Raw genomic sequence first — 22,963 nt, 5'->3', positions numbered from 1 at the left:
GAATAAATTGCCTTCTCAACGTGTCTTGAAGTTCTCCAGAGGCCTGGTAATGAACTAATCATGTGATTCAGGTGTTGACCCAGGGTGAGATCTAAAACCTGCAGGACACCGGCCCTCGCGGACTGGGATTGAGGACCCCTGGTCTAGATGAACCTTTTGGGCTGTCCACGTTTAATGGAGTGACAATAAAGAAAAGTATCTATTTCAAACTTTTTCCTCATGTCTCTCATCCCCAGAGACCGATGTTGTTCTTTTTCAGGTTTCTGCAGGAGGATATTCACTAAACCTGGAGTGTTTTCAACTAAAAGCGATGCTGCTGTTAGTTTCAGAACCTCAGACTGATGGTGAGGGAAACCGAGACCTCCGAAATAAATATAAAAAGTATATATAGCATTAGAATATCGTTGCTGTTCCTTTTTTCGTACATAAACAGGCTTCGCGTTACTGTCTGTTGCTTCACCGCCGACGGCTGCCTTTGAGACCTTCGGACACAAAAGCAGAGTTATTTGTATTGATCTTCTTTAAGTGTATTGATCTTTAATCTTCTCAGCACAGCATGAAAGAGGTGGCAAAATGTTTTCTTGCACGTTTTCAGCCAATGCTGCACCACCGATTTATATGAATATCATATTTAACGCGTTATCGGTGGCTCCTTCATTGCTGAGTTCGTGATCGGACAGACTTCCTGTGTATTGTTGAATAAATATAGACAGGTTGCGATTTCATGTTTTTTTAAATACATATAGATATATTACTATTTAATTATTTTCATGTGATTTTGTTTTAGGCGCTATTTGCAGCGTCATCGTGACGTTTGACGTATGAAAGTGCGTGCTGACGCTGCGTGGGGCCGTTTTCCCTCCTCGTTGACAAAGCTGTGCGGTGGATGTTGAGCTAAAGCGCTTCCATCGCTGAACTTTCTGACTCTGTAGCTTGGTCAGTGTGGACGGAAGGCAAACAGAGAGGCGGGTGTCACATTGGTGTTAAAGGTCAGTGTCTTTTAAAACGGTTCTTTTGTCTGTCTTAGTTTTGTTTTGCTATCGTTCACTTAGCCGCAAAGCTAGCTAGCTGCTTAGCATTAGCTTGACGCAGGTAACTCGTAACAGCGATTAAACTGCGCGCCTGTAAACGTCCAGGACAACGGTGAGTTTGTAACGGGGTAATATAAACCTTTACACCGTCCTCTTCACCGGGCGACGCGGCTATTTGGTAGCTCGGTGTGTGTCGGCTAGATTCGCTGAGCTAACTTGTTGTTAGCGGGAGCGGAAATAATGCTACATGACTTCACCTGCGGTTTGGAGCTGGTTTGGTCTGGCTCGGACTCGCCCGGTTAGGAGCCGGAATAGTACCTACTGTAAACCCGCCCAGTTTTTCCAACATTAACGTTTGTGTTTCGGATGTTTGTGACTAACCGGCGGATCAGCTCGGTTAGCCGCACGTGGAGGCGAATCGAGGTCGGCGAGAAATAAGCGATAGCGTGATAATGTGCTCACAGAAGTCATTAAAACAAGGGTAAGGGTAAACGCGTGCAGTTTCCGTCAGCTGGGGTCATTTTGTACCCGTGAAGCATTTAAAGAATTCCACCTTAAATGCTTCCTGACTGTGGATTCGTGGAGCGAGATGAAGATCAGAGGTTTGACTCATGTGTCTGTTTCCATCCCTGACAAAGAGAATAAATGAAAAACATGATATAAAACAAAACAACAAACCACAGCTGGAATCAACACCTGGCATTTCTTGTGTGTAAGAGGGTCATGAACCACAGTAAAAACAAGGTGCGAATATTGAATGAGTAAAGGTATAAAAGTCAGTGAATGTGTGATTTTCAGTGTCTCTGTAGGAGAAATGCTGTTGCATGTTCGAACATGTAGAAAGAGCTCAGAGTTAATTATCCAACACAAAGATTTGTTTTTCATCTAAAACGCATCAGAGCCGATGTGTCGCGTGTCAAATGTACTCGGAGGAGATCGAGAGCTCCAGAACACTTAACCTGCACTAAAGATGCTTTAGAACAGGAAGTGCAGTGATTTCTAATCAGGAGTGAGAGCAGTCGTTGTCCTTGTGTTCTCATCGTAACACTGTAGTCACAGGCCTAAATCACAGGATTGTGAGTACTGTTGTAATTAAATTCCTTCCCACAAACACTTGCTGAAGGGCTGTAGAGCTTTTGGTCCAAGCCTTGCAGCGGCTGAGTGTAAGTGTTGTTGTAGAGAGTAACACTGCAAATGCTGCGTCCTGCTGTTCTTCTGCCTGTAACAGCTGCTGCCTGTGCAGTTTAACAGCTGGATGGAGCTTCTGGTCTGAACCAGTGAGAGTGTAGTGTCACGGTTGGACACGCTCCTCTGTCGTCACGTCTGGGTTAAAAACAGAGCTCCGCATTTCCTCTGGTTCCGGCTCCTCCCACCATCCAAAGACGTGACACTATGAGTCATGCTCATTGGCTCTTCTAAAGTCCTCTGTGGATGTGAGGCTGAAGCCAAAGTTGTGTTTGTAAATGCGGTTTCTCAGAGCAGAAGCTGATACCGAACATTTAATTTGAGTGACGTCAGAAGTTTTCCTCCTGCTGTTCAGAAGGTTTTTCCTCAGCTGGGACACTAAAGTGTCTTTAAGGCATGATCTACGCTCAGTGTGTTACCTGCAGCAGTAAACCACACCCCCAAACAGACATACAAGCTAAACCTGAAAGATCCAGTGTGGGTTTAAGTGAAGCTGTTGCTCTCCATCAGACACCATCCACAAACACGGCAGCAGAAAACAGAAGCTGCACATCTGCTGCTGCCTCGATCGGTTAGTCGACGGGACTGAAGATAAACGTTTGATCTAAACTGTACGGTGGTGTTTGTGTCCACAGAGACTTATGCTGTCCTGCTAGCAGGGCAAGATGTTCAACAAATCATTTGGGACTCCCTTCGGTGGCGGGGCGGGAGGATTTGGCACCTCGTCCACCTTCGGTCAGCAAAGTAAGTGAATTTCTTTTTGTACAGGAGCGTGAGCTCGATGCCTCGGGCGAGTCAGAAATGCCAAATATCCAAACTAATGTGGAAGAAATGATGAGAGCAGCACATCATTAGGATTTACACACACACACACACACAGACAGACAGTTTTATTACGCTTCAGTTTGAAGTGAAATGTCAGGAGACAGTCGATGTTTTCACTATTAGCAGACTGATCATTGCAACACGAGGGCCCGCAATAACGCAGAGACTAAATATCTCACAGATAGAAAAACGTAGTTCCCTCTGATAGAGGTGGACATGAATCATCGTGTCTTCATCTGGTCTCTTTTCTCCAGACACGGGCTTTGGGGCGGCGGGAGGCTTCGGCACGTCTGCGTTCGGGGCGACGACAAACACTGGAGGACTGTTTGGATCCACGCAGAATAAACCAGGTTTGTGTTTCATTCAGCAACAATGTTTGTGGTGCTTCAGTGTGCAGAGATGAGATTTTCCAACAACATCTGAACGCAGCTCGGCGCTGTCTCCAATGGAGTCATGTGGTTTTTCAGTTTTGCTTTGTTGATGCGTGATGGGCTGCAGGACTGCAGAGAAACTGTCAGTTCAAAGCTTCCTTTCTGCTCTCGGCCTGTTCTGTACAAATCCAGTAAAATGATCCTTCAGAGGCGGCTTAGTCATGAGGGGCGTGTCTAAAGAAGGAAAGCTCGTAAGTGCTGACCTGTCCGTGTTGCTCCTTCAGGTGGGCTCTTTGGGTCCAGCACGTTCAGCCAGCCGGCAACTTCCTCCACCAGCACCGGCTTCGGTTTCGGCGCAGCGAGCGGCACCTCCACCAGCCTGTTTGGCAACACTGGCACAGGCACCACCGGCGGACTCTTCTCCCAGCAGAACAATGCTTTCGGTGCCAAGCAAGCCACCTCGTTTGGAAGTGAGAACCCTCCAAACCCTCACTCTCGTTTTCATTAAAAACGATAAATCCCTGCAGCGACGACAACGAGAAAATCAGAAACCTTAAAGAACAAAAAGCATGTTTACAGTTTTATGTAAATATGAGAAAAATGACGTTGTTGTGGATTTGAAGCAGCTGCTCCGACTCTCCATCTGTTCGGCCTGTAATGACGTGAACTCTGTCTCTTCAGGCTTCGGGACGAGCACCAGCAGCAGCGGCGGCCTCTTCGGCTCCACCAACACCACCTCCAACCCGTTCGGCGGGGCAACGTCCCTGTTTGGAGGTTCGGGGTTCTCCGCCACTCAGCAGCCGGGAACGACCGTGAAGTTCAACGTGAGTGACTATTCTTCCCCTTTAATCGTCTTTCTGCTCCTCAGACACTAAACGTCTCACTGTTTTTATGCTCTGTGTTAAATTTGTTTTCCCTTCTTCAGCCTCCGACAGGAAGTGACACAATGGTGAAGGCGGGCGTGACAACGAGCATCAATACGAAGCACCAGTGCATCACTGCCATGAAGGAGTACGAGAACAAGTCTCTGGAGGTCCGTTTTCACTCGGCGGCTCTTAAACGCAGCCACTAAAAACTCAGTTTTGTTGTTTGACGATGTTGTTTCTTCCTCTTCCTGCAGGAGTTGAGGCTGGAGGACTACCAGGCGGGCAGGAAAGGCCCAACCAACCCGATGGCCCCGGGAACCGGCAGTCTTTTCGGCCAGGCCACGGCCACGCCCAGCGCCACCACCGGCCTCTTCGGATCCTCGGCTCCCAACACCGGCTTCTCCTTCGGCCAGAACAAGAGCACCTTCGGAGGGCGTAAGTAGCTGTGATGTAGAGCCCACAAACAATAAGAAGTGTTGATGACAGCAAGTGAAGTGACGTGCGTGTCTCTGTCTGTTCAGCAACTACCGGCAGTTTTGGCGCGACCACAGGCGGCCTGTTCAGTCAGCAGACCCAGCAGCAGGCCGGCAGCCTCTTCAAGCCCTTTGGTGCGACCACCACCGCCCAGAGCACCGGCTTCTCCTTTGGAAACACCAACACGATAGGACAGGCCAACACCAGCAGCATGGTGAGATTAGCTCTGCTTCACTGTTCCTGACACATCAGGTTGAGTTTGATTGCTGCTCATTTTCACACAGTTTCACTCCTGCAGCCACAAAAAGTAAAGACTTGCAGGTGGAAGCCAGCAGACTCGGCTTCACTTTGATTCAGTTTCATTAGCAGCCAAATCACACGCTGTCGTCCAGTGATGGGAATAATGGTGTTACAAGTAATGGTGTTACTTTTTTCAGTAACAAGTAATCTAACTACTTACTATTTCTATCGTTACAACAGCGTTACTGTTACTAACAAGAAAATGCAGCGCAGTCGCGTTACTGTTTTTCAAGAAACAGACGGTTGAAGCTGTGTTCAGCTGGTTCAGCAGCTTATATCAGCTGCAGGGAAGTAGCTGTAAGTAATCTGGATGCTGCAGCTTTAAGCAGCTGCGCGCTCCTGCGATCACTTTCTGCCCGACAACCACTTTTTGGCACAACACCTGGAGCTCAGGGGGCAAAACAATCACATGCTGTTTGACTGAGGAAGAATAAGGTAGTCGTGGTAAGCCAATCACATGACCACTTCAAGATGACAAAGCAACACGGTGATATATACCACAGTCATGATAAACGTGTTTTTCCTCAATAGTTTCGTCACATTTCTCTAAGGACAGCGCAGCGAGCACGCTCCGCCTATGAGCAAAATAAACAAAACAAAAACAGCCCGTTGGTGGAAAATGCACCATGTCGACCAATCAAAACATGATATGGCAACATGACATTTTGTGTGGCATCTTGTTGAATGCAGAACAGCTGATTGTTCTGTAAATGGTTTGAAATGGTTAAAAAAAAAAAAAAAAAAGGTCAAAGGTAAATGGCTGCAAATAACTTTGTTTGCAAAATGTGTGGATATGATTTTAAAACTGACAATTTATATTTGCATTTTAAGTTATGAAATATGATCAATAAACATGTTTGGTTGTTACAGTAGAAAAATAACTTTTTCTACTTGGATCTTATGTTTGTCTGATGTTAGATCAATTGTGTGAGTACAGTCTGTCAAAATGAAAACATGACTGTAAATTCAGACACGTGAGGCTGTGCTGAAAAGGATGAGACCAAACAAAGTAAACAGTTTTTAAAGGTGAAACGTGGAGGAAACATCAAAACTAGTCAAAAATGGCCGATTATACCCTGGACCCCAGAGGGTTAAACGTTTTTTTATTTAATTTAAAGTAACACAATAGTTACTTTACAACTAATTAATTACTTTTAGAATCTTGTAACTCAGTTACTTTTTTGAAGAAGTAACTAGTAGCTATAATGAATTTTTCAAAGTAACTTGCCCAACACTGCTGTCGTCTCAGTTTGACTTTCAGCTGCCTCTGCGTTGGTGCGGTGCAGCATGTTTTCTCTTGACTCTGAAGCTGTTTGAAGTCACAGTGAGGTTGTTTGGATGTTTCTTCAGGGTTTGTTTGGGAACACGGCGGCGTCTCAGTCGGGCGGCTTGTTCGGCTCAGCGCAGACCAGCACCGCCACTGGTTTCGGGACAGCCACGGGCCTGTTCGGCCAAACCAACACTGGATTTGGGAATGTCGGCACTCAGGTTGGGATCAGAGCAGACCCATTATTGTGTGTGTGTGTGTGTGTGTGTGTGTGTGTGCGCGCGTGTGTGTGTGTGTGTGTGTGTGTGCGCCCCCGGCGTGCAGCAGCTCCTCCCCTCATCAGATGTTTCCTCATCAAACTCTTGTTTGTGATGGCAAACAACTCTGTGTCCATACAGTTTGAAGTGAAGCACAGTCTGATTTCAGTCTGAAGGACACGGCGCTTCGTTCGTGTCCGGCCTGTGTGCGTTTTACGATTGTATGCTCTGCTGTTTGTGAGGACAGTTTGATATAAAGAAGCAACGACTTATTCTTTATTCTATGAAAGCAGGGAAAGAGATGGATGATCAAATGCAGCAGGACGTGTGCTGCAGAGTTTCAACCACATTTACAACTAAAGATAGAAGCTCAATAACATAGATTTTAATGTCTTTACTGGCAGAAGTTAGCAAGTCTTTTAAAAACCAACACGTTTAAGCATCATCCATGAGCAGAGCTGCTGTTACTGGTGTGGATTAACAATCTGTGAACTCTGACCTGTTAACTGTAAAATAAATCAGCGATTATGGTGTTTCATAGTGAAGTGACAGGAGGACAAAACTGTAAAAAAATAACTTATCATTTACTGATCTGTTTAAAGCTGGGTTGCAGCTCAGTGTGAGAGTCTTACCCTGCACCCTCGCTGTTAGCTTCCTCCACACTGTTAGCGCCAAACATCCCAAACCACGAGGTTAAAGCAGAGTTAACGGGTGCGCCTGTTTTCAGGAGGATGCCTTTAATGACTCGAGAACAAATATCCCAGAGCACGCGGGGAAGCGCGTGTATTTCCAGGCAGATGCTTCTTTGAGCACTCGCAGCTCTTTTGTAGTCCTGAGGCTGAGTTTAAGTTTGAGTGATAAGTTTCAGGTCCTTTACGTATCCTGTGACTTTGGCTTCTGCAGCAGAGTTTATTCGGTAACAAGACAGCCGGGTTCGGCACCACCACCACCAGTGCCCCGTCCTTCGGCACCACCTCCGGCCTTTTTGGGAACAAGCCCACCCTCACACTGGGAACCGGAACCAACACCTCCACCTTCGGTAAGTCAGCTGAAAATATGTGACGATGTCAAAGTTTCTGCGCCTCCGGCTCTTCAGCTCGTCCTGTTTGATTGTCTGGCTGCAGGTTTCGGTGCAAACCCTGCTGGAGGAGGACTGTTTGGGAACAAGTCCACCACTGGAGCGCTGGGGACCGGACTGGGAACCAGCTTCGGAACAGGTAACAGACCCAGCAACGGTACCCAGTAACTGCCTTGTTGCTTTAACTAGGACACTCACCTCTGCTCAGTCAGCCAGAAAAAAACTAAACAGTCAGTTTGTCCACATCCGTGTGTCCAGCAGTCGGCCCCGGGCAGACACTGTTTGGCAACACTCAGAACAAACTGGGCACCGCGCTGGGAACGATGGGAACGTTCGGAACAACTGGGTTCAACAGTGGAACGAGCACCCTGGGATTCGGAGCGACGCAGCCCGTCGGTGAGCGGCCACATGTTTTAGAGATGAGGACAGATTGATGCTGTTAAAACGTCATCATTTAGTTCGTTCATGTTTGTTTTATGCTGCTGGTAAAGATGTGACTGTTTCACGTCCCCACGGGCACACGTGAAGCGTTAACGTCTTCTCATTTCCAGCCCTCACAGATCCCAATGCAGCGGCTGCCCAGCAGGCCATGCTCCAGCAGCAGCTCAGCGTGCTGGCGTACTCACCATACGGAGACTCGCCGCTCTTCAGAAACCCGCTCTCAGACCCCAAGAAGAAGGAGGAGGTAAGGGTGGCGTAGCCGATGAGCTCCAGCTGCTCATGTACGAAGTTATTTTTAAATTGTATCGAGATCCAAAGATGAGGATTTGCTTCCAGTTTTAACTTCACGGCAAAGAAGCCGCCAAACTCGAGCTTCTGCCCCACAGTAGGCTACGTCCACACTTACCCAGACAAATTTGAAAGCTGTGTTTTCATTTGAAAACGCTCCACACTTTTCAGTCGTCTTCACAGAGTTGTGCGTCCACATCGAAATGGCCAAAAACGCTGACGTTCCAGTGTTGCGCATGCGTGAAACGTAAGAAGATTCGACCTGCCTCATTTCTGTCTGCCGCTTATTTACTTTCTGGCTCTTTGAAAGTTTTTAAATGGACTAAGAATGAGGTGGAGTTGTTGCTGCGAGTAACACAAAAGTGCAAAGTTGCAAAGTGAGTGAGAATTTAAAGGATTTGAAGAAAAGCTCTCTGAAACACGTGCAGACTGATGTTGATCTTTAACAGGGCCGTCAAAACTGAGAGCAAACAAAACAACTGCTGTGTAATGCCCTCCGCTGTCTTAGTTTGTCACATGACTGCATCATATGACTAAAATGTGTCATTATGTTCGAGAAGGCTCCGGGTTTGCTGTCCACACTGCAATGCAAACACAGCGTTTTCAAATGTATTCGCTTTGGAGAGCATCTTCAAAACGCCTCAGTGTGGACGGGAGGCAAAAACGCAGAGGAAAAAGATGTATCAAACAAAAACATTAGTGGGAGTAGTGCTGCCACCAATCGTTGACTATCAAAATCGTCGACCATTAATTTAATAGTCGACGCGTCGTTTGAAGCTTTGTAAGATCCCAAAAGACGCAGGAATAAGTAGCAGGATTTAAGAGTAATAACGGACTGAAACAGAAGATGGCAGAACAGGCGTTTCCGCCCAGCACGCCGTGTAATAATTACTCACAAAGAAAACGGCGCCGTTACAACTTCTGTCTAAAAATGTATAGTTTCATGCATCGTTAAAACACTCGACTCCAGCTACGCGACGCCCAGCTGGAAACACTTCGGGCAAGTCGAGCTGCCCGAGATTCACAGAATTTACAGAAAATGTTACATTTTTGTGATTTATATCGTTATCGGACGATAGAAGTCTTATATCGGGAAATGAGATTTTGGTCATATCGCACAGCCCTAGTTGATGCCTATTTTAATTAACTCTTCCTGTCTATTAGTGCCTCCCTTCTGTCTGTGCTAGTGTCCGATCTGTACTTAAAATGACTTGTGTTGTTTCTCTGTATTACTGTGAAGCACTTTGGTGAGCCTTCAGGTTTTTACATGTGCTATATAAATAAAACTGTATTGTATACCATATTTTTTGCACTATAAGGTAGGGCTGTGCTGTTCTAACGTTTGAGTCTAAGGTTTATTTTTTAGCACCTGACGGCCCTTTTTTGCTTCTCCTCTGTAAACTCTCTGCATCCTCTTTCACGTGATTCAGTTTATTTTGAAAAGTCTCAACAGGATCTTGAACTTTATTGTGAAAGGTTTATGTGGAACATAAACAAGCGGACATGCGATGCTGTTACAGTTGTTGTTGCTAACGACAACGCATAAAAACAGGCGCTTGTCCGTCCGTAGTGTGGTTATATTAAATATAAGAGAAAGAGAGAACTTTAAGAAATGAATATAGCCACTACAGTGACCATCAGAACCATGAAAAAATATTGCTGTGAACAGTTTATTTTGTGACACCACAAAACAAACGACAGCGTAAAATGAAACGATAGTTGTTTTTATATCGTCATCCGATATACATCGTTATATGAACAGCCCTACTATAAGGCGCACTTAAAATCCTTTAATTTTCTCAGAAGTCGACAGTGTGCCTTATGTATGAATTCTGGTTGTGCTTACTGACCTTGAACCGATTTTATGTGGTACATGGTGCACAGCAATCAGTCAAACTGTTTTAGTACAACTTTGCTAAGCTACGAAGCCGCGCCACTTGATGGATTGTCGGAGCATTAGGGCTACCGTAGTCAGGAGCCTCGCTGAGGAATCTGGGTCCTAAACTCCGTTTACTTCTGGTCCCAAAGTCAAACGAACACTGCAGCATCACTAAGAGTTAAAAACTGTCTAAATTCTTTCATCTTTGACAAAATGATCAGCGTTCTGCTCCACCAGGTGTAACATCCAGGCATCCATGAAAACCGAATTTATTACATTTAACAGAGTTAGAAGTTAGCAGGAAGTTAGCTCGCTAGTTTCCACCTAAGCATGATATAGCATGTTCTGACTGAGATTTATGAAAAATTCAAACGTACAGCTCTGCTATCACTTCCAACATAAATGAAGACAGAAAAGTAAACAGCAGTGACGTTTGTAGGGTTACTGAAGTTGGGCTAGCTGGTATGTAATGATGTGCTACGTGACCGCTAGCGACACAACTATGTTAGCATAATATAAATACGCTAACTTTTTTCCACTGGATAAAAGTTAACGTGAGGGTTCCCGATGGTCAGGGACAAATGCAGTCGCATGGCAGGATGCTGTAAAAGGACCAAACTTCAGTCAGGAGAACAACTGAGATAATCCATGATGACACCATCAACTTGTTATTGTGGTATAGTAAAAATCTCTGTTTAGTTTATACCGCCCACCCCTAGTTTCTTTTGCTGCCGTCACGGCGGTTTCACTTCCTCGCTGTCGGTACCTCGTCTAAACAAACCATTGGGAGGCTCCGCCCCTCACAGGTGACGGGAACGTAGAATTTATTACATAAAGTAATACAAAGCTGTGAGGTAAATTGAAATCTGCATCTCTTCTTTGTTCTGACAGCGCCTGAAACCGACCAATCCGACGGCTCAGAAGGCTCTGACCACGCCCACTCACTACAAGCTGACTCCGCGTCCTGCGACCAGGGTGCGGCCCAAAGCGCTGACGTCTTCCGGAGCCTCCAAGTCGCAGCTTTTTGACGGCCTGGATGACGACGAGCCGTCGCTCACCAACGGAGCCTTCGTGCCGAGGTACACCTCCGCTCGCCACGCAGCGGCAAAGTTAAATATGACTGTGCGCATGCCGACAGGTAACGCTGTCCGTTTCCTCCACAGGAAGAGCATCAAGAAGCTCGTGCTGAAGAACCTGAACAACAGTCAGTACAGCAGTCCTCTGAACAAGGAGAGCGACGACCTTGCCTCGCCGTCAGAGTACCCACAGAACGGACACAGGTCTCGCCACGTTCCTATTGGCTGTCACGTCTCTGAGAGTCAAGTGTAACATGACCGTAGAAACTGCAGCGCTGATTTAGGCGTGAGCCACTTTGACGTTTCCTTTCTCTCTCCTCCCCTCGCCATGTTCTCCTATTTGCAGCCACGTGGAGGAGGAAGAGGAGCAGCTGAGGAGGGTGGCGGGCCCCGGCAGGCGGGCCGACGACGACCCGGAGGTCACCCAGTTCTACGTCAACCCCATCGCCAAGCCAATCCCACAGGGCCGCGCCCACGCCAGCCTGCAGGACACCATCAGCGACCTGAACATGCACAAAGGCTCGAGGAACGGCCTCGAGGTCAGAACCAGAACAAACATCACCGCCTCCCCAAGCGTGTCGTCGCTAGCAGAGAACGAGCGCCACAATAACGTAGTTACGATATCGGACGATGAACTAGCAGCTGTGAGATTTAACCACGAACACGAAACTAACCGCCGATTTAAGTTGAGCTGCAGAATCAGCGGCACAAATAAATCAGTGTTCGAGTCCCGAACATCAGCTGAACAAATTAGAAACATTAATCCCGTTTTGCAGCTCCTCCTTTTCTTCACTGCTTCTGAACTTTTACATTTTGCTGCCACCTAGTGGCCCGAGGCGGCCACAGCACGCTAGAATCACGGCTAATTCTGAGCTTTTTGTTTTTTCAGCTGAGCAACGATGACGTGTCTGCGTCCTTCGGCGAGGAGTCTCTGCAGGAGGAGCGAGAGGAGGAGCAGCAGCTGTCCCAGCAGTCTCCGCACCCTGCAGGTAACTGAGCGTGCTCGCTGATTTCAGCTTCCGTCCGCATTTCCTTTGCTGGACGGTAAAAGACGCGCGTTTGCTTTCCTGTTTTCAGGCATCGTTCTGAATCGTGTGGGCTATTACACCATCCCCTCCATGGACGAGCTCGCCGACATGGTGGACGAAAACGGGGAGTGCACCGTGGAGAACTTCACCATCGGCAGGAAAGGTACCGCCTGCGCACGTGTGATGTCATACTTCAGTCGCACGCTAACAGGTTTGAGCTGAAGTTGGCTCTGATTGGACAGCTGTCTCACCGCTCTTCACCGCTCTGCTTTTCCAGGTTACGGCTCCATCTTCTTCCCCGGCGAGGTGAACGTGTCAGGACTGAACCTCGACGAAATCGTCCACTTCAGACGCAAAGAGGTCATCGTGTACCCGGACGACAAGAGCAAGCCACTGGAGGGGGAGGGGCTTAACAGGTGAGCGACAGGAGATGACGGGAAACCTTACAAACCAAAACGAACATCTCAAAGGAAAAAAGATTTCAGTTTAAAAACAAGCTAACTTACAGGATTCGTTCACCTCATTTTTCTAAAACTAAGGACGGCGCTCGCTGCTGGCCAGCGAGAAGAAAAATCCACCCTTCCCTATTGGTGGAAGAATTTAGCGTATCGACCAATCACAAAATGATATGGCAACATGTGACATCTGGTTGTTTAGGAAGAGGAGGAAGTTTAGGGGACAGAGTTTTGAGATGTGTTGTTCAGCGTGTGAATGTGTAGTTAGTGTTTTGTTGTGTACTTATTGTTTCGACGTGCACAACAAAGCAGTCGGCAGCACCGCACTCTGAGGCGACTGCTGAATGTCACCGTTCTGCCAAAAAGCCACCGAAGGCAGATTATGATGTAAACACTGCCTCCAGGTGGGAAACAGGAAGTGATGTGCTCTTCTGTCCTGTGACGCTTTCATGGAGTGGCACAAATCACGTGTGTGGCAGAACACGGAGTTGTTCTATAAATAGGTTTAAATGGTTAAAACACTTGAACTGCATTTTTAGATGAATGGATTTATGGAACTTGTTTGCATTTCAAGTCGAAACCATGAAAATGGTTTGTTAAACGTGTTTGTGGTTGTTAGAGTAAATATTACTTTTTCCTACTTGGATTTTATGTTAATGTTAAAATGAAAAATGATACCAAAGGAAGCGAACAGTTCAACAGTAGTCGAAAACGTGCGATCATACCCTCGACCCCACAGGGTTAATCAACCTGTGGCGTTCTGCCTCTGCTTCCTGTCCTGATGTGGATCTGTGTTTTCGCAGGCGCGCGGAGGTGACTCTGGACGGCGTTTGGCCGAACGACAAGACGGCGTGCACCCAGATCAGGAGCCCCGAGCGTCTGAGCGACATGAACTACGAGGGCCGGCTGGAGAAGGCGTCGCGCAAGCAGGGAGCTCGCTTCCTGGAGTACCGCCCTGAGACCGGGTCCTGGGTGTTCGAGGTCAGTTTCAGATTAAAGCACGCTCGCTGCCCGCTGCTGTGGAGCGACACCTGTTGATCTGATGAACGTCAGCACCGTCCTCGTTTACGTTCGTTGATGTTTGAATGTTTTCAGCAGGTTCAGATCCACAACACTTAGATAAAAATGATGGAGTCACTTCTGTTTGCGTGGTTCTCAGGTGTATTTGACTCCTCCCCCTCTTTATTCCTCAGGTGGCGCACTTCTCCAAGTACGGCCTGCAGGACTCGGACGAAGACGAGGACGTCCCGCCGAAAGCCGAAGCCAAGAAGCTGAAGACGCTCCCTCCCTCCCGGCTGCAGCAGCAACAGCTTCCCCCCTCTCAGCAGCAGGTGGCGCCACAGGCTCAGGTAGAGCAGCCCGCGCCCTCCCACACTCACCCTCCTCCTCCTCACTGATGCCACTGATTAAAGGAGCGCTTCACCCAATGGTGTGCTTGCAGGTCGATTTTAACCAGACGTTTTCTGTCTTTTGTTTTTTCTTTTTAAAGTTTGAAACTTTTTGATTTTGATCATTTTCACTCGGAGCAGCTGTGCAGCGTCAGCGCTCTGCCTGATGTGGAACCAGTTCCACCAGTGGCTCTAGAAAGTCACCACTGATTCGTGGATGCAGATTACACATGACCCTGATCTCGCATATTAATCATTTGGGAAATGTTGGACAAAGGCAGAACTGGCTCCACGGCGCCGCTGCGAGCGTGTGACGCTTTAAATCCTTTTACTGTCAGACGTTTATGAGTGAAGGAGTTGTGTGACATAAAGGTCAAAGGTCAGGAACAGAGCACTCAATAAGGAGCCGACTTTGAGCTGCTGTAATGAAGTCTGAGAATAACGAGACGCATTCAGGAGTTTTACAGGATTAACGAAGGAAGTTCAGCGTTAACGATGACAGAAGGGCGAAGAATGTCGAGACAGAATCCAAAATATTTATATTCAAAGCAAAAAACTCACTTTTTTCTTTTACCAATAAACTGAGAAACAAGAACAGACACATCTCTTCATGTTCGGCGAGCGCTGCGCTAGTCCGAGAGGTTTCCAGAACTAAAGATCGCAGGCGCTCGATTCTCCGAGAGTCAGAAACAGACGACAGGCTTATCACCTGTGAGAGGGTCGCGAGGTGAAAGGTCGGGTCAGCCTTACAACCAGAAGCCGTGAAGTAGAAGAAAAAAAAAAAAAGGGGCGTTTCAGGGTCAGAGTTCTTCGGAGGATTTAAAGTTGTCAGTTTTCTTTGTGGCAGCGCCCGGGCGTCCAATCGCCTCTCACTCATCTACGCAAACGTTTTGCTGTTTTGTGTTCTTGTGATGTTTAGACGCTGACAGACTGTTTGATCTTTGTAAACAAACTCAGTTTATATCATGAGGGAGATTTTTATAGAAACCTGATTTAATTTGTGACAAAATGTAACATTTCCTCGTTGAAATGAATGAAAACAAATAAAGTTAATGAAGACATTTGAACTTTGGTCTGTAAACTTTGTGTGAAGATGGTCGTTACTCCAGAGAGAAGCTCAGCTCTGATTGGCTGATAAAGAGGAGAACCCGCCTGTTTTATTCCCGCCTGGTTTGACAAAAATGTTTTTTGGGCTGTTTGTCGGTGAGCGCTCGGCTCGATTCAGAGATGGTTTTATTTTTACTCATCTGAACGTCTGAGGTTGGAACACGACCGAACACGGCACAAGAAGAGACGTTCAAACGTTTTGTCCAGGATCCGACATGAAGGTGTGTTAAAGTAACAAAACCACAGGTAACACATAGAGGCGGGGCCATCAGGTGGCACGATCTCTGAACTCCGCCCACATCGTCTATAAAGAGCACGCTCTGTAAACTCTGAATATGAAAACTCTGAGAAACAGCAAAATCACTGCCATGTCTGTTTGCCTTTAGGCCATCGCCATCATGGAGCACCAGGGCGGCGCCATCGAGCTCGACAGCGACATGGCTGACATCACCCAGAGCTTCCCGACAGAGAGCATGCTGGGAGGAGAGGAAGACTGTGACCTGCTGCCGTGCGAGACGGACACGACGATCTCCAAGCTCGGCGGTCTGGCCTCCTCAGAGCTCGACGGCGTATCTGCATCCGGCCACATAGCCTCTACACTGGGGATCAACCCACACACGCTCCAGGTACAGCTATGAGCTCCGCCCACAGGAAGTGCATCACAGGGCCTGTTGTTTTTTTTTTTTATTTTAAAGACCAAATGGTGAATAATGTATTATAACATTATCATACATAATGTTATATGAATGCAGTCCATGAATGTGTGACTGGCAGGAAATGGTTTTGGAGTCACGTGGCGATCCGCTCTGACCTCCTTTAGCAAACATGTTTAAACATGTTTCAGAGACGTGAGGATGCATCAGGGGGTTACCGAGGCAACCAGAGCCTTTTACTTCACTCTGCCGTTTGTCTGTTCAGTAAAATTGTCTCGTCTTCAGATCATGAAGGCGTCTCTGTTTGCTGAGGACGACGATGACAGCGACATGTTCCACGATCACGCGGCGATGAAGGTTTCCACGGACGTCTCGTCTCCTCGCCTCGTCCTGCCGGCCGCTCAGGGCCGACCCTCTGGTATGAAACGCTCGCTCCCTCACACGATGTTTCTCATCAGTCTGTTAACAGGCTTCAGTAAAAATGGCGGCGACGTAATCAAACTTCTGTCTCTCTGCAGTCGGCGGTCTCCTTCAGGCTCGATTCACCTCGGGCCTCTCTCAGCTGTCAGACTCTCCCCGCCCTCTCCTTCCTCCATCACGGCCGTCTCCAGCCAGCGTTGAAGCCCCCCGCTCTCTGCAGTGGGCGGGGCCTGGCCCGTCCCCCTTCACGCTGCCCTCCCGGACTCCGGAGCCTTCATTTAGGACGGTTGGCGTTCGGCGGCTCGGCGGCCCCGTCCCCCTCAAAGAGTCGATCACTCACGGGAAGGTTGGTGCTCAGGAGGTCGGCGTTTCCTCTGAAAACACCTCGAGTGCTCAAAGTGACGGTCACGTGTCACTGAGTCCTGTTAACGCTTAGAAATCCAGTTTAGAGGTCAGAGGTCAGAGTCTGTAAAGCATCATCTTCATGTGAACGGCAGGTTCTCCGAGAGGAGACAAGTTCTCCCCCTAAGCTCAAAGTCGGGCCGCTGTTTTTCAGGGAGGTTTACTCATGGACACCGGGCTGTTCGCCGTGCGCTCCTTCCGGGTCGGGTGGGGTCCCGGCTGGACGCTCGCACACTGCGGCAGCCGGCTGAGCTCGCCAACGTCCAAGCAGTTCGAGCACCAAGAACTGACGGCAAAGACTGACTTCAGCTTCCTGCCGAAACCTGCCAGGAGCAAACCGTAAGAGCCACGAACACGCCGCACGCCAACACATCAGCCAGGCTGCGTCTATAGTTACCATGACAACATGGCTCCATTATGTGAGGTGAACCGTACAGGCACATTTTCATCTGCCTGTACGGTTCACCTTGATGTAATGTGCCGTCGATCTTAAATGGTTTTACTTCCACGGCGCGCCCCTCCTCCTCGCCGGCGAGGAGGAGGGGCGCGCCCTCCACAGATCAGCTCCATTAAACTGCTTGATTTGGTTCTGCAGACTCACAGAAAGCCCCTACAAGGTAGTGGTGGAGCAGGTGGTGGGTCTGGAGCCTCCCAGAGGGAAAACCATTGAAGAAGAGGAAGATGAAGCGAGCCAGGCGGTGCTGCAGCGCCCCCTGGAGATCTGCCTGAAGCACAGCATCGTGGAGGTCCCCGACAGCTCCGCTTGCCCTGCGGTGCGACCACAGCCCGGCGTGGTGGCGCTGCACGAGTATGCCGAGTGGATCGCCGAGCTGAAAGACAGACGAGGCGACACTGAGCGTAAGTGATGACATCACAGCCGAAAGATGACGCGTTGGTGTTGGCGCCGGTTTAAACGCTCTCTCTGCTGCAGCGCTGCTGGGGTACTGGGCCGAGGTCTGGACTCTGTGTGCGGCGCTGTGGGGCCGGCTGGGCCCCTCGGATCAGGAGGCCGAGGTGCTCAGCGAGTACGAGCAGCAGCTGGAGAGGAGGCGGAGCTTCTCGGCCTGGCTGTCCCGCGGTGCCTCCCACAGGGTGGAGGAGGAGGTGGCTTTGGCCGGGAAAGATCGCCATGTCGACGCGGTTTTCAGCTACCTGACGGGAAACCGCATCAGCGAGGCGTGCCGACTCGCCCAGAAGGAAGGTGAGGTTCACTCGCTCAAACAGGAAGTAGCAGCGATGAGTGTTGAATGTGGCGCTCAGTAGACACGGCGACACGTTTTCCAGTCTGTAATGAAACCTCAGACTGAACTGTTTGTCCGTCCAGGAGACCACCGTCTGTCCCTGCTGCTGTCTCAGGCCGTGGGCTCGCAGTACTGCAGGGACCTTCTCGCCCTTCAGCTCGCCGATTGGCACCGCATGCAGACCGACTGCTACCTGCCCGAGGAGCGACTCCGCATCTTCGCTCTGCTCGCCGGGAAACCGGTATGACGCCATGACCAGAGTCTATAAAGCTAATGTCACACATGCAGTATCTTCTTCTGTGGTGTTAGAGGTCGTCAGCTAACGACCTGAATTAGTGCCACCTTCTGCTGGTTTTGGCGCATCACGTCTACCAGGAAAGAATCAACAGCGTGTAAAACAAGAAATATTTTCACGAGCTTCTCTCGTGGTTATTGTTCAGTGACTTCAGTCGTTGCATCCATGTTAATAATGCTTGTAAATCATAAAGCTGATGTCAGGGCTCCTGCCTGCAGAGATCTGCATAACCTCCACTCAGTCTTCAGCTGTGGTTGGATGCTGACGGTGTTCTGTGCAGGTGTGGCAGTCCACCGACTCTTTGGTGAACGTGTGCGCCGAGCTGGACTGGAAGCGCTGCGTGGCCGTCCACCTCTGGTTCATGCTGCCCCCGACTGCCTCTGTGGCCGACGCCCTCGCCAGATACGAAGCCGCCTTTCAGGTGAGCCGCCGCTGATTTTCTTTGACTTCATTTCTGACTGTCGAGCGTTCAGGTTACATTTACACTCGTAAAGCTTCGTTTCACTGTGTTCAGCAGAGGGCGGCGTGTGCGGCGTGACGGGTGTAGCTAGTGACCTGCTTGTGTTCGTGCTGATCGGTGATCGTTGTTTCTGTCCTGCAGGGCTTGTGTGAGGCGGGGAAGTACGCCTGTGCACCCCTGCCTCCATACCTGGAGGCGGAGCAGCCAGATCTGGAGGAGGCGTCCAAACGGCCGCTGTACGACCTCTGCTTCCACCTGCTCAAACTCTACAGCGACAGGTAACCAGGCTTCAGCCGCTGGTTGGGTAAAACGTGCAGAGCGCTACTCTAACGCTTCTCCTGTCGCCCTGCAGACACTACGGCCTGCAGCAGCTGCTGGAGCCTCTCGCCGTCACCTGGGAGCGCCTTGACTACCGCCTGAGCTGGCACCTGTGGGGCGTCCTGCAGGCGCTGCACTACACCCACCTGAGCGCCCCACGGCAGGGCCTCCTCCACGCCAGCTACGCCGCGCAGCTGGAGAGCGCCGGCCTGTGGCACATGGCCGTCTTCATCCTGCTGCACATCCCCGAGCACGCGTACGTTCACCGCGCCGCCAGCAGCTTGGCTCTGAGCCAAACAGGGCTCAGGTTGCTTTACGACTCGGAGCTTTGAATCCTCGAGTCTCATGGAAACAGCTGACGGCTCTCAGCTGTAGGCGTGTTGGCTCGGTGATCTTCAGTAACAGTCGAGTTGAACGTGGTCGTTGCGCTCCGGCCCGCTTTGTTCTGAAGGCCGTCCTCACTTTAGATCTCAGCTCGTTGTTTCCTGTCTGATCTTCTTCTCTGCGTCTTCAGTCAGAGGGAGCGAGCTGTGAGGGAGATGCTGGCGCTGCACTGCCCCCTGCAGGAGACGGAGGACTCGGTCCGCAGGGAGCGCTTCCTGACCGAGCAGCTGCTGATCCCGGAGCAGTGGATCCACGAGGCCAAGGCCACCCGAGCTCACCGCGACGGCGACAGACACCAGCAGGCCCTGCACCTGTACAGAGCCCGATACTGGAACCAGTGCCACCGCCTGCTGATCCAGCACCTGGCCTCAGGTAGACCCGCCTGTTTGCACACGCGGTCTGAACCACGTCCTGCAGAAGAGTCAAAAACTGCAGGCTCCTCTGATCTGAATAATTAGCATCATTACATGGTTACATTAGAGAGAATTAAAGTTGGTTAAAAAACACGATGAGCCAACAAGTGCTGCGTTTTTTTTTTTCATTCATCAAAGTCTAAAAAGCTGAGGCGCTCGAGTCCACACATCACGCTATGTTTCATGTGTGAGATCAGTTTGCTGAATCTCGCTCTCTCTCCCCCTCTCAGACTGCATCATCAACGATAACCACGACTACCTCCTGGAGTTCCTGGAGGGTCTGGCGCTCCCCGAGCACTGCGCCACCATCCAGGACTGGGACACAGCAGGGGGGGTTTACCTCGACTACATCAGAGTCATAAAGACTCTGCAGCACATCCAGCAGGTACCAAACACCTCTGAGTGTTTCTGATGCTCAGCTCGATGAGGGCGACTGTTCTTTCAAAGTAAAAGTACTTCATTATGATACTTATTGAAGTAGAAGCACAAACTTACTGTAAGTGTAAAAGTAGTGATGCAGTAGTTACAGAAACACGTTTTCAGCTCAGGTTTTTCTTTTCCTCACATCTCTGGCGTGTGCGGCGTTCACACGAGGCGATGTGATCGCAGCTCGAGCTCATTTCTGGTCGTCTGCATTAGAGCGATGAACACGAGCAGCATCGAGTCTCTGCTTCACGCAGCACGCCGTGGTTTCATCCAACAGTGTTTGGAGGATCTGGAGTAAATCTGAAAGCAGGGCTGTAAAATGCTGTGAAATGTTGTAAAATGCTGTAAAGTCTTCACGTGTTTTTGTAACTGTTTCGTCCTCACGCCGAGTTTGATCTCGTGTTTCCGTCCTCGCTGTCAGATGGAAAACGCCGGCTACGAGCTGGAGCGTCTCTACACCGATGTGACGTCTCTCTGCAGCAGGATCGAGCTCCTGCCCTGCCGCACCGCTAAAGACCGCCTCGCCCAATCAGGTAAGAGAACAACTGCATCTTTGTCCTGATTGGCTGATGTCAGATGGAGGGGAGGAGTGTGTGACTGAAACTGTCCAGGCGCGCAGTAGCTGACACACGCACACCTCTCTAACAGAAACGAGCAGTTTAAAGTCTGAACAGCTTCCGCAGCTACATCAGGTGATCTAACAAAGCCCCGCCCCCTGGTCCCCTCCCTTTCTGCAGAAATGGCGAAGCGCGTGGCGAACATCCTGCGTGCGGTGCTGAGCCTGCAGCAGGGCGATACGGCCGACTCCCTCAGCATCCCGCTCGCCCAGCTGGCGCCGCACATCAGCCGCCTGCCGATGCCCGAGGACTACACGCTGGAGGAGCTGCGAGGCCTCACGCAGTCGTACCTGCGACAGCTCATCGTCAGCCAATGAGAGCGCAGAGCGGGACGAGAAGCTTCGGCTGCTCAAACGCCTCGAAACTGACACCATAAAAGATGAGGCGAGCAGTGTGTGACCTTTAACCTCACGTCTGTCAGTCTTTTAGCTTGTGCTCAGATTTAAAACCAAACAGGAAGTGACACGAGATTTGCAGCGACATCAAGGAAGCAGTCAGAGAAAAAAGGTTCAAATACTTCCTGAGTGATCATCAGAATTTATTCTTCCTCACTTTATCTTCAATGAAATAAAACGAGCTCAGACGTGATGAAGGGCTGCTGCAGGTTTGACCCGCCCACCAGAGGCCGCTCCACCGCTGACGTTCCTCTGCAGGAGCCTCAGGCTGAGGCTGGAGATGATTTTTCCCATCAAACACCTTCAGTTTAATCGTTCAGGGTATTTGTTCTTTTCCATTCTTTCATTAGCTTCTCCTGAAACATCAGGATCATTTGATCCGACTCAAACCTGCTGACTTAAAGCCGACGAGTAAATATTAATAAACAGGAAACCGGGGGAAGAAACGTGAGCAGTTCAGAGTAAACAAAGCTCAATCTTTAACTTCCAGAAACGCTCCCCGCTGACAGCAGTCTCCTCCTCTTTGTGTTGGACTCGACTCGTTTGACCTCTGACCTTCAGAGAGCGGGTCGACGTGGTGTTTCCCCCTCGGTGGGTTTACAAGCGGCTGTCTGTGTGTGATCACAGAGCAGGCGGCGGTGGATGTGTAAAATGTTGACGCTCTATTTTTGTAGGTGTGTTTCTGTGTGGATGTAACTCAGATCGTTAGTGTCGCAGCTTTAAAGTCAAGAGTTTCCTCCCAAAGCGAGCCGCCGGCCCGAGGTTTCGCTGTAATTATATAAATATTGTATATTTTTGGAAATCAAACGGGAACATCAGGTCGTTTTTATCCCTCGATTATTATCAGATCGGATGCAAAGTCTTTGGAAGTGAAACTCTGCTTACTCATTTATTTTTCTGTTGTAGATGAACGCCAACGATGTTTTGGGGTTTTTGTTTTTCAAAGTGAAATCGGTTGGACTGTTTGAAACTGTCGTTCACTCAGCGATGCTGCAGTGTGTGTGTCTGCTTGTTTTCCTCATGTTTGATATTTTTAATAAAGTCAAGTAGAAATAAACAGGTTGTTTCACATTATTGTTTTTTGAGCTCGGGATCAACTAAAGCTAGCTGGGAATAAACGTGCTAACAAAGCTAGCTTAAAAACAAACCAGCAGACACACGGGGTCATGAGTGAAGCTGCTTCATCTGCACAGGTGGTTTAATCTGTGCCAGAGCTCCAGCTTGACCTCACTGAGAATATTCAGCCTGTTCATCTCACTCATGAGTGTCAGACTGACATCCTCGGTGGGAGGACACACCACTCGTTCTTTATTCGGTCTGTGTCAGGACACTCGGTTTCTGTCATCAGCGTTTTATTTGAGTGCTTCAAGTCAAAGTTGCATCCGGGTGAACGGCAGAACCCAAAGTTTGAGGAGCGTCGAGGTCACTGGTTCAAACCACAGTTTTGAGGACCTGCGGTGGTGAATGTCATGTGTGGAGCTACCAGGACTTTAGAAGACTAACATTTCACTGTGTTGAGTAAAGTGACGGGGCGTGACAGGCCCAGAACTCTAGCCTCATTAGTAAACTGCGCAGTATTTCTGGAAGTTGTACCTCTAACCAACCATGGACTTTCCACAACCC

General features: G+C 49.2%; 1 protein-coding gene across 5 annotated transcripts; it reads left to right on the top strand.

Moving 5' to 3' along the window:
• The first annotated feature begins 139 nt into the window (after positions 1-139).
• Positions 140-22,344, top strand: nup98 (nucleoporin 98 and 96 precursor). 5 transcript variants are annotated; one of them, XM_026181550.1, is made up of 36 exons: positions 140-344; positions 788-989; positions 2,852-2,960; positions 3,296-3,391; positions 3,697-3,882; positions 4,094-4,236; positions 4,338-4,445; positions 4,533-4,713; positions 4,800-4,966; positions 6,403-6,540; positions 7,483-7,615; positions 7,701-7,793; positions 7,913-8,050; positions 8,206-8,339; positions 11,154-11,341; positions 11,426-11,542; positions 11,685-11,877; positions 12,228-12,327; positions 12,416-12,529; positions 12,644-12,782; positions 13,625-13,802; positions 14,015-14,170; positions 15,703-15,942; positions 16,255-16,387; positions 16,488-16,735; positions 16,946-17,130; positions 17,387-17,649; positions 17,723-17,992; positions 18,116-18,273; positions 18,608-18,748; positions 18,929-19,065; positions 19,140-19,361; positions 19,620-19,861; positions 20,133-20,287; positions 20,750-20,861; positions 21,066-22,344. In XM_026181550.1, the coding sequence occupies exons 3-36, from the start codon at positions 2,882-2,884 to the stop codon at positions 21,260-21,262; spliced, it is 5,484 nt and encodes a 1,827-aa protein (XP_026037335.1). In that variant the 5' UTR covers positions 140-344; positions 788-989; positions 2,852-2,881; the 3' UTR covers positions 21,263-22,344. The 5 variants fall into 5 exon arrangements, with proteins under 5 accessions (XP_026037335.1, XP_026037334.1, XP_026037331.1 ...); XM_026181549.1 differs by having other exon boundaries at positions 7,480-7,615; positions 7,916-8,050; XM_026181546.1 differs by having other exon boundaries at positions 7,480-7,615.
• Positions 22,345-22,963: the final 619 nt, after the last annotated feature.

The sequence above is a fragment of the Astatotilapia calliptera genome, chromosome 10 (genome assembly GCF_900246225.1).
Source record: "Astatotilapia calliptera chromosome 10, fAstCal1.2, whole genome shotgun sequence".
Lineage (NCBI taxonomy): Eukaryota > Metazoa > Chordata > Actinopteri > Cichliformes > Cichlidae > Astatotilapia > Astatotilapia calliptera.
This window is presented reverse-complemented; position numbering and strand designations above follow the sequence as displayed.

Excerpts from the sequence above, each read along its gene's own strand:
- nup98 (XM_026181547.1), top strand. The coding sequence starts at position 2,882 with ATGTTCAACAAATCATTTGGGACTCCCTTCGGTGGCGGGGCGGGAGGA. Across the intron at positions 6,541-7,479 it reads TTGGGAATGTCGGCACTCAG|CAGAGTTTATTCGGTAACAA; the intron begins GTTGGGATCAGA and ends TGGCTTCTGCAG. Across the intron at positions 17,993-18,115 it reads CCGACTCGCCCAGAAGGAAG|GAGACCACCGTCTGTCCCTG; the intron begins GTGAGGTTCACT and ends TTGTCCGTCCAG.